Source organism: Sapajus apella, unplaced genomic scaffold (assembly GCF_009761245.1).
Source record: "Sapajus apella isolate SASKATOON/1434 unplaced genomic scaffold, GSC_monkey_1.0 scaffold84, whole genome shotgun sequence".
Taxonomy (NCBI): Eukaryota; Metazoa; Chordata; class Mammalia; order Primates; family Cebidae; genus Sapajus; species Sapajus apella.
In genome coordinates, this window is record NW_022437024.1 from 4,076,593 (window position 1) to 4,090,048 (window position 13,456).

General features: G+C 33.7%; 1 protein-coding gene and 1 non-coding gene across 9 annotated transcripts in view; both read right to left on the reverse strand.

The window, feature by feature from the left end:
* Window positions 1–13,456, reverse strand: part of EPS8 (epidermal growth factor receptor pathway substrate 8) — a 168,525-nt gene that overhangs the window by 49,403 nt on the left and 105,666 nt on the right. For all 8 annotated transcript variants that reach the window (XM_032253731.1, XM_032253739.1, XM_032253732.1 and 5 more), the window contains exons 4-8: window positions 6,101–6,168; window positions 4,932–5,093; window positions 4,654–4,803; window positions 1,700–1,782; window positions 1,018–1,154 (exon numbers count right to left, since the gene is read on the reverse strand). In XM_032253731.1, coding sequence (XP_032109622.1) covers window positions 1,018–1,154; window positions 1,700–1,782; window positions 4,654–4,803; window positions 4,932–5,093; window positions 6,101–6,168 — 600 coding nt within the window. The remainder of the gene's footprint in view (window positions 1–1,017; window positions 1,155–1,699; window positions 1,783–4,653; window positions 4,804–4,931; window positions 5,094–6,100; window positions 6,169–13,456) is intronic.
* LOC116533900 lies at window positions 6,954–7,055 on the reverse strand. The gene has a single exon (XR_004261506.1). It is a non-coding gene; the product is annotated as a U6 spliceosomal RNA (small nuclear RNA).

Sequence of the window (13,456 nt, forward strand, 5' to 3'; positions counted from 1 at the left end):
AAGAAAATGAACTCAATTTGGCAAAATGAGAACCACTAATTATGCTTACTATTCTGTGGTAGGTACTATCATTAACATTATTTACTTTCAGATTCATAGCAATCCATGAATTATTTATCCCCATTTTAGAGATGAGGCTGAAGTACAGAGATATAACTTTCCAAGACCACACAGGTAGATCAGGTCTTGCTTCAGAGCCCAGCTTCTACCCTGAACATCCAAAGTAGAGTCCGAGGTCACTCATTTTTAGTAATGAATTATATTGTTTAACTACAGTACCAGATAGTCTGTATGAATAATACTTTACTGGATAAAGAATAAGAAAGTTAAGAAGTCCCACTGGAGTAGAAGCAAAAGTTCATCAGATTCAAGCCTGCTGAATCACAATGTATTCATCCTTAAAATGAAGAGACCAGACAAAACATATTTTAAGGCATTTTTTAGTTGTAAACATTTCAGATTCTAGTAAAATATTCTAACATAAAAAGTAACACTAAGTTCTATGCTATAATTGCTTTTAAACAGAATGCCAAGGTGAAATGATGCCGCACCCATAGGGCCCACTTGACAAGTACAGCTGTACTTGTCTCCACTGTCAACAGCCAACCACTGTCCTGACAACCTTTCCATGAATGTGACAAACTTGTCCAAAAAGGCACTGTAGTTACAGAATAATAAATGGAAATAATTTGAAGTACAATCTTTAAAAAAACCTGTACATATTTTGGTGCCCATTTTGATACCATCTTTTTAATTGTCGATCAAGTGAAACTTCCTCTCTTAGCATTAAAAAAAAAGATACTAACCCTAATACCATATTTATTAAATCGTGGGTCTAAACACTTACAGATAATAATCTTAACAAAATTCCAGGCTTAGCTTTCTTTTATCTAAGATTTGATTTCTTAAAACTAACCTCAAGCTTCTGTTCTGAAATCAGCCTCAGAATTTGAAAGCAAGAACTATGTCCCAACCCAAAGAAAGTGTTCAATAAGTATTAATTCTAGGAAGACTCACAGTCCCCTTGGTCGGCTGCCCATGCAGACCAGGCTGCCACCCGACTTCTAACATCCACCTGGGTCACAGTTCCAGGGGGTGCAGGGGCAGGAGCTCGGGGTGGAGGCGGTATACCAGGGTCTGCGTTGGAAATCATCCTTAAAAAGATGAAAACAAATAGAATTTTTACCATCTCTATTTCTATAACATATCAATTAGCTTGTGGTACTAGTTATTAAAATTCAAAAACAATTATATCAAGAGGCAATAAGGATTTCCTAAGCATTCCATATTATGTACATTTATAAATGCATCTGAAATACAAAAAAAAAATAATAGCTGAAAACTAGGTTGATTTTCTTTGAGTCTTCATGTGATTTGGAAGGGCCATGGACCAATTACAATCCTACTGTCTAGCTTGTATTTCCCTAGGATACCTTCTCTTAAAACGCCACTCATCTTTCATGACCCTGACTTCCAACACAAGTGAAGTCATATCAGAGAAAGACCAAAAATATGGAGAGAAAAGGAGTAAACACATTGACAAACTTGGGAGAGCAACCGTGTTGAGTCTACAGGTTATGATCTACAAAATAGAGTAACATACTTCCATAGAAAATAACTTTTCTAACCCTTTGGGGGAAAAAAAGCCTTAGAAACAAAACCATCAATTCTACCCCTTGACTTCTTTTAGTGTTTTTACCTCAGGGCATCAGGCCTCCTCTTCTGTTTCCCTCCTTTACTGTCACTGATTGCACTTTCAATATCTTCACTAATTAGGTTTGCCTGCAAGGAGACACAAGTTACCTGGAAGTTTATAGATTTTTCTGAGTCTTGATATGTAGGTTAAAACAGAAAAAGGGATTATTTCTTGTCTGAATCAATAAGTCTCTTGATGCAAAAAGTCTTTTCACAAAAATCTTGCAAAACATGACTCTTGCAGTTTTTATAATGGTTTTTATAATGACTTTAAAGATTTTAAAAGATTTTAAAGATTTTAAAACTGAAGAAATTTTTAAAGATTATCTTTAAAAGAAACTATTATTAAATAAAGGCAATAATAGAAAAGATATGCACAGGCTAAAAATAAAATTGTGTAAAAATCTCTAATTGGGAAGAAATTAAGGGGTTAAGCACCCTCACACCTACAACAGAGTTCCTTCCCATTCTCAGCCTCAAGATCCATTGGACACCCATTAACCCAGCAAAACAAATCTTTGGGTTTAAGGCAAATCCACTACACTGATGAGATAAACCCCAATACTAGGTTGTGCCTCTTTAAATAACCACTTTATTTTGTGACTTCAGGTAAAAGTTAACTTTCTACAAACAATTTTTCCAACAAGAACATTCAATTGGGTTTTTCTTGAGGATCAACATGAGATTAGGAGATAAGGAGTTTTTGTTTGGTTGCAAAGTTTGTTTGCAGCCAGGAATTATTACTCTATCTTAGACTGTTGTTGAGATGTACCATCTATGTTTGTGCCTCTTTGTTCTCTATAATTATGTTTTCTCAAATATGTATGTTGTATTTCTTTTACAGTAAGCATTGATAATCATAAAATTTGAGAAATGGTCGGATACTTAAAAGAGCATCTCATCAGTTCCTTCTAGTTAATAAAACTGAGGAGTACTTGTATGAATGGGCCTGGCGAGCGTCACATTGCTAGTTAAATGAGAGTGCCAATGCATCCCACTCCAGTGTGACTTCCTAAGAGCATTTAGTTTCAATAAGACACTCCAAACATCATGTCAAAGGCTTTCTGTTACATAGGATACTAAAACTAAAGATGAAAAAAATATGTATTTAAAATTTTTTTTTAAATAACCCCAAAACAAAAACTGAAGATGCCTAGGAATCTTCAACTTCGTATACTGGGGCTATTATATTTCTAAGAAAAATTTTACTGCAAAGGTGGGCAGAAGCATTGCATGAAGTCATATAAAAAGAAACTTTAAAAATCAAAAGCAATATTGTACAATGAACTTTATAAAATAAACTTTATTTTTCATTGCCTTTATATTTTTAACCAGCCAAGGGGAAAATGTCTCATATGCAGAGTATGAAACTAATGAGTAAATGCATATAGTGCTTAGTGGTATGTGAGCTTTTGGGGTTAGGACAAGACTATATTCAGTAAATCCGTTTTGAATCCATTACCATTACCATTCCATATCAAGTAAAGCAAGCCCTTTGTTCCCAAACTTAAAATCTAGAAACTTTACACAGTATAGTAACTCTTAGCTCCCAAGGGGCTTTTTAGAGCACAAATACAAACATCAAATTTGAAATGTGTTTTAACTTAGGCCTCTGGTTTACAAAATGTTTGAATTTAATTTCACTATATATCAAAGCAAAATACTCCCTTTAATATTTGTTGATTATATCTAACCTTTCAAAAATTATAATATACTTATGACTTTCAAAAGGCACTATAAAAAAATCTGATGAATATCACTTACACAAATTACCTAAATGCCAGTTCTTTTGAAAGAAGATTTTTAGAAAGTCATCTATGATGTAAATCGAAATAAGAAAATTATAAAATACACTGTTTACAGTCAATCTTACTTTATCTACCATGTTTAAATGTCAAAAATAAAGAAAAGATCAAGTGACTGTCCTAATCTTCTAGAATTTCTTTATAAAATAAAATTACATGGATATTTTATAATATATCATCAAAATGTTAAATGACTGCTTTGGCAAAGTACCAATTAACATAAAATGATTTCTCTTTCAAAGAAAACAACTCAGGAAATAAACACATTCAAGGTTGAAGATAACTTCTAAGGTCCAATAAAGCATCACAAATTATAATCATTTGAAATTACACTGTACTTTCAAGTAGAAACTTTCAGGAGCTAGCCTATTATTACTGGTTCAACTATTTTCACATATCATTTAGGAATTACAAATCTTGAGCAATGATTCAAGCCACATAATTAAATGGTGAACTTTAAATCAATATCGTGGGAAATGTCTAACTGCTTCATTGCAGTGATCCATGCTATGTCATTAGTGCAGAATAAATTAGGATTGCATGATTATTTATTTTCTATAAAGCATGATTTCTGAATAATCAATTTTTAATTATAAGGCACTCGATGTGAATTTAATATATTATCTACCCTTTTAAAAAATAAACAGAATGCATCTTATTTTTAAGACACACAGTCTTATTCTGTTGCCCAGACTGGAGTGCAGAGGGGTGATCATAGCTCACTGTAATCTCCAACTCTGGGTTCAAGAGATCTTCCTCCCTCAGTCACCTGAGTAGGTGAGACTACAAGTGTGTACAGCCACATCTGGCTAATTTTTAAAACCTTTTTAGTAGAGACTGGGTCCTGCTTTGTTGTCCAGGCTGGGCTTGAATTCCTGGCCGCAAGCCACCTTACAGCCTTGGCCTCCCAAAGCACTGGGATTACAAGTGTGAGCCACTGTGCTTGCCCCTCATTTTATTAATATCACCCTAATTTCTTTATTTACCTGCCACAGAAATCCTAAGGAAGATACTAAGGTATTTGTTTTTATTATGAGTTTCTCAGAAACTAAAAATCTAGTCCCTAGTATCCAGATATATTATCAAAATAGGTATTTGAAAAGCTGCCAGAACATCTGCTTAAAGAGGAAAAAAAATGTCACCATTCTTTTACCTTAACCTCATCACATTGGAAGAGATGAAGATCTGGCTTGTTCTGGGTTGGCTCTTTGCATACCAGGGCAAGAATTGAATCATAGCTGCATGAGTGCATCACAGCTTGGCAGTGCTGGATTGTGTTTAGAGGAAAATTCTCCAGTTCATTCTATAAATAAAGTAAATATTTTATTTTGTCAAATTTCCACCCATTTTCAAATAATCTGATCTGATTATAAACATTAACATTTGTGAGGCTTTCTTGAAAATAAAATAGTATACATTTTACAAACTTGCCTTTGATTCTAAATCAATCAGGCTCACAGCTCTGTCATCTACTTGAAGAATCATATCTTGAGTCCATACTTTGCCCTTAGCATCAAGCAATTTCAGCTTCCTTATTCCATCATCCACAGTGATCATAGCATCTTTCCGATCCAGAACAAAGGTAGTCAAGTGCTTATGATTCGCAAAAAGGAAAATGATTTATAACACAAACACATACAACCTCTTAGCACACACTTTTCAAAAGAAAATCAAATTAACCTGAGGTCAGCTAGCAGAGAAGGACAAACACAAAGTACTCTTAAAACTTCATGACTATCTTATTGAGAGAATAAAGCCAAATTGGTTTTTGTTGAATAGAAGAAACGGCATTTTGACTCATAAGACACCTAAATCTGTTTCATACTGAGACATGTTGAACTACATAAACAATACGTAAAAACAAATTCTAAACAGCTTAAATAATACTCCCTTAAAATATACTTTCCCCCTTTTTTATACTCTATTATGGTTATTTTAATGCTGAACACAGCAGCATTTAAACAGCAGGTTATCTGTATGACAGCTTTAAAACTATGGACACTGATTGTAGCAACAGCATAATTCTAGTCTATAGCAACTGTCAAACTATTCAATCCACTAAAACCACTTACTGAAACAAAACTGCTTAAATTTAACTAAGCATGCTTGAGGTAGGTAGAAAACTGAAAATAAGAGCAATTTAAAAATTGCTTCCCTGCTTGAATATTTTCTACTATAAGCAGAGGTCATCTAGCGAGATTCCAATCAGGAGCAAATATCTTAAAAGAAAGCAGAGCAAAAAGTAAAAAAGAAGCTGTTATTTAACTAGAACTAGTAATAACTTTAATTACACTTTAAACTGTTTAATGAAACTATCAAAGGCTTGATTTCAAGAAGATTCTAGAGTACAAAGTAGAAGTCCTTATCCTATTTTAAATGAAATAAGAGAGGCAATGATAAATGAGTAGTAGTTATGATTTTTAAATAATTCTTTATGAAAACAGACCATGAAACATCTGTTTTAAAAAATCTAAACAAAAATGTCAATGAAACTTAAAAGACATTGTAACAATGAAATAAAGCATAAATCTGATTTAACTTCCAATTTTTATGTTCCTCAAGGGTCACTCTAAATACTAGCAAACAGCAAAGCATCTTACTTCAACACGGTATTGAGATATATCTGACACACTGCTGACACTGTCCCGTGCATAATTCTTCCTTTGTTCTGAAAGAGAAATTGAAAAAGCCATTATTTGTCTTCTAAGAGACTGAAGTTCATATATTGGTATCATGTGGCTATCTCTAAAACTGGTCTATCTCACATATAAATACAGTAGTTGACAAGTCGCCATTGTGTGGTGTATCTGAAAACACTCATTATTTACAGTAAATCTAAAAACCACAAGAAATTCTAAATAATAGGCAAGAACAATTTGATCCACTATACATTTTTAGAATTCCAAAGGTTAACAAGATTATAAATATTATAAGAAAAAAAGTTATTTTATCTAATGGCTTTTTTTTTTAATCAGTTAGGGACCTACTGTTGGACAAATAGATTACAACTGGCTTATAAATTTTATCTGTTACTGCACTGATAGCAAAATATAATTGTAAATATTGTCATACATACTGTATTATATGAGTTAGACTACATTATTAAAATAATAGGCTCTACAAGGAACATCTCCTTTCACAATATCCAAGCTGGGACAATGTTGGAGGAGATTTAAACCATGATTAAATCACACAGCTTGCCATTAAGTATTAACAGTTTTCACACATCTACAGAACACACAAACGTGATACTTAGTCTCAGAAATATAAGTTGATAGGAAAAATAAGAAAGTCAGGTAGAAAGTTATTGCACCAAACTACATAAAAAGCAAAACGAAACCTTTAATTTTCTTTTCTGAAATGCTGCAAAACCAAAAAAAAACATTAAAATATAAAATGTATGTGGGCAATATTTGGTATTTGTTAGTCTCTTTTTAAAACTTGTATTTTTTTAAAAATATAGATCGCTTGATGAATTTGCATGCCATCCATACAAAGGCCACGCCAATCTCTGTATCATTCCAATTTTAGTATACATGCTGCCAAAGTGAGCACTATTTGTTACTTTCTAATCAAGCAACTTACTTATTTGTAAATTAAGAGTTGCCCTATTTCTTCCAAACAGAATGCTATGATGAAAAATAACTTTAAGGGGGAATGATCAGAGTTTTTCTTCCAGCTTTGGCTCTGTCACTAAGTAGGAAACTAAATTTGGACAAGACACTTAATGCCCTGGGCCTCAGCACCCTTACTGTAAAATAAAAGGGTTAAACAAGGTCAAGCCTAAAGACCCTTAAGGCGTTAACATTCTGACATATAGATATACCTTAGCTCTCCCAACAGCCTTTTTTTTTTTTTTGCAAATCTATTTCTTTCAGTTAATATAGATATTCTATAGTAGATAAATTGTTTGAAAAGCTCTGCTGAACATAAAAGCAGAGGAAGTACAAAAATGTAAAGTGCATATGAACATAGGCAGACTCAGAATGTTAACACGGAAGTTTAAGAAAACTTTAACAAATTTTCATTGTACAACACATATGAAAGTAACTTTTCATATTTATTTACTTTTAAAATTTAGATTAAAATCTCCATATCCTTACAACAATATTATTCTGATATTCCGATACATCCCAGTTTTGCTTTTGCAGCATTAAATTACTTAATAAGAACAGATGCACTAGAAAAGTCACTCTCTGCTACCTTTCTTTTTTTGCTTGGATGATGACCGGAAGAAATATGATCCGTCTGGTCCTACCAAAATAATGTCAGCAAAAAGAAAGATCTGGTTTCACCTAAAATTTTCTCTTCCAATATAGCAAAACATAAACCTTCACTTACAGGACTGTATTCTATATATTTTTAAAAAGTGAACAACCATGATTTTTCTGATTAGGTGATAAGGATTAATCAGTGTGAGATATTAACACATGGATAACTGTCCTTGGGAGAACCATTATGACTCTTGTAATACAATATATAATTCAGAAATATACTTCACAAAAGCACATATAGAAATGATCACTATTTCTGAGTCACTGGTTCACCATACTCTAACACAATTGTCTATGATAGATTCAGAGCAGGAGAGTTCTGCTTGCTTTAATCTGACCTTAGGACAGTAAAAGAAATGGCAGTGGCTGCCATGACACCCAGTCATGATATGGCAGCTCCTGCATGTTCAAATGCTTGTCTTTCAGGTAAGTGACTGGCAAATACAGTTGAAGATCTGAAATACTGTGTGTTTCTACTTAGACATTCCCATTATGAAGCATTAAGAATTTATCCTTGACCGCCCACTTTCCTAACACATAGTTTCCCAATCCCACAGAAACATAATATACAGAAATGGAAAGAAAAACTATATGATAGCATTTTAAACAGTATGACATAAACTGATCACTCTGATTGCCTAGAAGATATGGTATCATTTCTAATATTCCAAATTAAGAACCCACTTTAGGAATTCCTAAGCTGCTCTCTCTCCTTTGTTGCACAATAAATAAGTAGTATAAGAAACTACCTTTTAAAGATCCTAAAAATGTATAAATGCCACAAAATGTATTTATAAATAAACTAGTACTTCCAGTGATTTTTAAGTCAATGCACAAATAAAGGTTAATATTAACATTTTAATAGGCAATTTTGAAAGAAATTTCCTAAAAGGCAATTATAATACATTTCTTTTTTATGAGAATCATATGTATTCACAAGAACTGGTATAAATAGTAATTAGCTCCTAAGCTAAAAATCTCACCAAAGCTTTAAAGCAGTATAAAAAGCCTAACCAAAATCTCTCGACACTACTCAAGGTGAATCCTCTAATGAAATTCAACACTTTTGCTAATAGTGGTTCTCATCCTTGGCTGCAAGATAGAATGAACTTTATAAAACAGTGTGCAACTCATTTACTATATACTATCTCTTCAAGCAGAACATTTTCCTTTCCAAATTAAGAATGTAAATATGGTCAAATGGTGCATTAAATAATAAATAAATGAATAAATATGGCAGTAAGGTTTTTAGGTTTCTTCTATCACAAGCTGCTCAACTCCCAACATAAGAGTAAGTCTATTTCCCCTTCTCCTGGCCCTGCCTTTCTCTCTCAGGTCAATTAAGAGGTAGGATGGAACTTACTTCCCTACAGAACCACTGGCTGTGTTTCACTATTTTGCCTATTAACTTTTATGTCATGGCCCAGAATGTACAACTCCAAACAGACAGAATTAGGTGAATTTAGTAACCAATGATGAAAAATCTTTACATACAACTTTAGAATTATACACTATTTAAAAATTGATATTCAACTCCCAGATCAGAAATACTAAATTTAGGTTTCATATAATTCTTTAATTAGTAGAATTACAGCTATAAAAAGCATCCAGATGTTGGTATTCCCTTAACTGCATTGTTGTTTATGCATAATATAACAATATTTGAAACAGCTAATATTCAGGAATACAGCTAACTTTTAGAAATTTCTTCCTCTAAAAATAAAAATCTTCCTTCGAAAGTAAGGATTTGGCCATTAACAAGAAAAAAGTAACATAAAAGCAGCTGCTGAGTATTCCTCTCCCTAAATAAAACAATAGATTAGAGCTCATATTACTTTATACTTTAAAAAATTTCTGTTGCCCAGGCAGGTAGCTCACTTGAGATCACTCCTGATCTCAAGTGATCATTCCTTGACCAGCCTGGCCAACATGGTGAAAGGCTGTCTCTACTAAAAATACCAAAATTAGGTGGGTGTAATGGCACATGCCTGTAATCTCAGCTACTCAGGAGGCTGAGGCAGAGGCAGAAAAATTACTTGAACTCAGGATGTAGGGATTGTAGTGAGCTGAGATTGTACCAGGGCACTTCAGCCTGGGCAACAAAGCAAGACACTATCTCAAATAATAATAATAATAATATAATATAATAAGACTTAAAAGAGTACCTGTCTATCATACTGATCCAATATTATTTGTCTGCCCAATAATAAAATCTCAAAGTTGACTGTAGATGTTGGTAATGACAACAAAGTACTACTAATTGATCATTCAATGAAATGAATTTTCTAGAAATAAAATGACTTTAAGCAGTTGATAATTTATGAAATGATCACATTCCAAATTAAGCAATATCTAATTTTAAAAGAAGTTATCTTTCTAGAAAGTCCAGCTATTCAGAACATAGCATAATACCTACCCACACTTAAATAAATGAAATTCTCTGAGTGTTTGTTAGAGACGTCACCATGTCTATATATTAAAATGTGCATCTTTTAACCTATAGATTCTAGTGGAAAAGACTCTCAAATCCCCACTTAGAACCTATTAGTTTCCCACCCCATAGTAGCAGAAGCCATGCTAGAAGCTTGCATGTTACAACAACACGGAAAAGAAACAGGCTTGAGATCCAGTCGCATGGAAAAAGCAGCCCTAAATATTCAAAAGGGAAATGAACCTGAATGGTTTGGTATAAAGGTAAGGAATGCAGCCCCTGACTTTCACAGCCCATAAGCTAATGTGCACAAACATGACCCTTTGTCACCAAGAAGAGATTACAGCTGCCACACCTGAGGGAAGAGAATATTTAATATACTTTACAAGTATTTCCCTTAAAAACAATTTTAAATTTCAGTGCTTAAAGACTCTGACAAACAGACTAGCTGAAAAAAATATAAAATTTCCAATATTCTGATAACACTAGCTAAATAAAATATTACTGTCATGAGATAACTGGAGGAAAAAGAAATTAATATTTATCTTTCTAAGTGTTATGGCATCAGGAATGATAATGATTCAGACTCTTTTACATGCTGGCTTGGAAATTTCTTGTATAATAATTTTAAAATGACAAAATAGAGTTATTAAAATTGTATATTTCATTATTTTCCTTGAATAAATTAATATGTCCTCAAATAAGCAAATTTATTGTCATATACAAGCATAGTTCACAATACATTTATACTATTTATTAAAAAATATTTCTAGACCATTATAGGGAGTGATATATGGAATATAAGTTTTAAAATATATAATGAAAGTTACCCCTTGATTCTATATCAAGTATTCAAAGTATCACTATAATTAATTGTCTAACATCATTTGGAGTTAATATCAAAATATTAAAATTGAGAATCTTGATGAATCTGAGGACCCAGGACAGAAAGTGACCCTCCAGTACCACTCCCCATTCCCATGATAAGGTCATTACTTCTGTTTTCTCATATAACTTACCACAGAATTATTATCTTTTTTTATTTTTTAGATGAGGAAACTGGGGCCAATCATTTGCAAAAAACAGCAGCCAATTGGTAGCAGTACTGTGATTCAGATCCTTCGGCCTCCAAAACCCCTGCTGCCTCTCTGAGCACATTCAGTAGAAGCAATCTGGGTGGCCCATTATGATGTCAGACCTGAAAAGTGTTCTCATGAAAAACTCTGCATGAAACTTCAGACAGATTGTCTAGACTGTGGTCAGTGTGTAAAAAACAGTGTCAGTCACTGTAAACATGCATGTTCCAGTGCACAAAATAGTATCCTCATATTACAAAGATGTTCATATACCACCCATGCAGGCAAATTAATTCTTGGAAAATGTTTTCAACTCATTTAAAATTGTAAAAGGATAAATTTTAAATAAGATGCATAAACTGTGAAAAAGCAAACTATATCACAAAGCTCTTCTTTACTAAATTTCCAGTTAAGAAGAGACACTGCTAGCACACACTAGGTTGCAGATGAGGTTTCTTTCTTCTAATATCCACCACTGTCTCTCAACACACCACACAAAAACACACACATAATGCCTTCCCTCTGAGAGTTCTTAGAAAATGCCTGTGGAATGAATGGACAGACGGATGAATGATAAGGGAGAAATATGTTCATGTTTTGAAGATACATATAATCTCTTCTTGGTGACAAAGGGTCATGTGTGTGTACATCAGCTTATGCGCTGTGAAACTCAGGAGCTGCATTCCTTACCTTTACACCAAATCTTTCAGATTCATCTCCCTTTTGAATATTTAGGGCTGCTTTTTCCATATGGCTGGGTCTCCAGCCTGTCTCTTTTCCATGTTGTTATAACATGCAAGCCTCTAGCATGTGATAACAGACCCTATATATAAGTTAAAACTATGCAGACTGGGATGCTAAACACTCCCAAAGATACCTTAAAAAAAACTTCAACTAGAATCTGTTTATTGCAAAGCTATCTTCAAAACATGAACATATTTCTCCCTTGTCATTCATCCATCTGTCCATTCATTCCATAAGAATTTTCTGAGAACTCTCAGAAGGAAGGCACTGTGTGAATGAATGTCTTTGTGCAGCGTGTTGAGAGTCAGTGGTAGGTATTAGAAACAAAAGGAAAATAAACCACATCTGCGACTTAAGGCCATACTACTTCTAAAGCAAATATGTTGCTAAGACTTCTTTCTTCCCTATAAATACTTCTTGGATTTGCCCTTCTATCCGTCTCTTTCTATCTGATTCTATCTATACACCGCTCATTTTCATCACAGTACACAAAATGGTTACCTTGTAATCAACATTTAAATTATGTGACTTTGATAATCATCTAACTTGAAAAGGGGGCCTCACTTTGCTGTATATGTAAAAGAGGGAAAATAAAAATTTACTGCTTAAAAGCTAATGATTTTCCAGGCTGGTCTTGAACTCCTGACCTCAGGTAATCCACCAGTCTTGGCCTCCCAAAGTGCTGGGATTACAGGTGTGAGCAACCACGTCTCTACTAAAAATACAAAAATTAGCAGGGCGCAGTGGCAGGTGCTTGTAGTCTCTGCTACTTTGGAGGCTGAGGGAAGAGAATAGCTTAAACCTGGAGGCGGAGGTTACAGTGGGCTAAGATTGCACCAATGCACTCCAGTCTGGGCGATAGAGCGAGACTTCATCTAAAAAAGCTAAAGATTTTCAATCATTGGATCTAAGATTTTATAAAGTTGCTTCTAACACAATATAAACATTAAAATTTACAGGTGAGTCCTATTTTCTATTCTTATTTCTTTCTTAGCTCTCTGAAATTAGATTTTAGATCTGTGGTATTTGTGAGAGGATTAATACTCCTTTTCCTTTTAAAAGTCTTTAGGCTATTAATAGATGTCTAATTTACCATATTACTTAGGTCTCTGATTCACCTATTTCCATCCATATTCATCAAATTCATCCTCAATATTACTACCAGAGTGAGCCAGGACAAATCTGACCTATTATTACCCTGACTAAAACATATCAAAGGCTGCTCATTTATTGTAAACAATGCCTAAATTCCTCAGTATAACTTTTCCTTATGTGGTCCCCGTTCATTTTTTTTTTTTTTTTTTTTTTTTGAGACAAAGTCTCACTCTGTCACCCAGGCTGGAGTGCAGTGGCATGATCTTGGCTCACTGCAACCTCCGCCTCCCAGGTTCAGGCAATTCTCCTGCCTCAGCCTCCTGAATAGCTGGGATT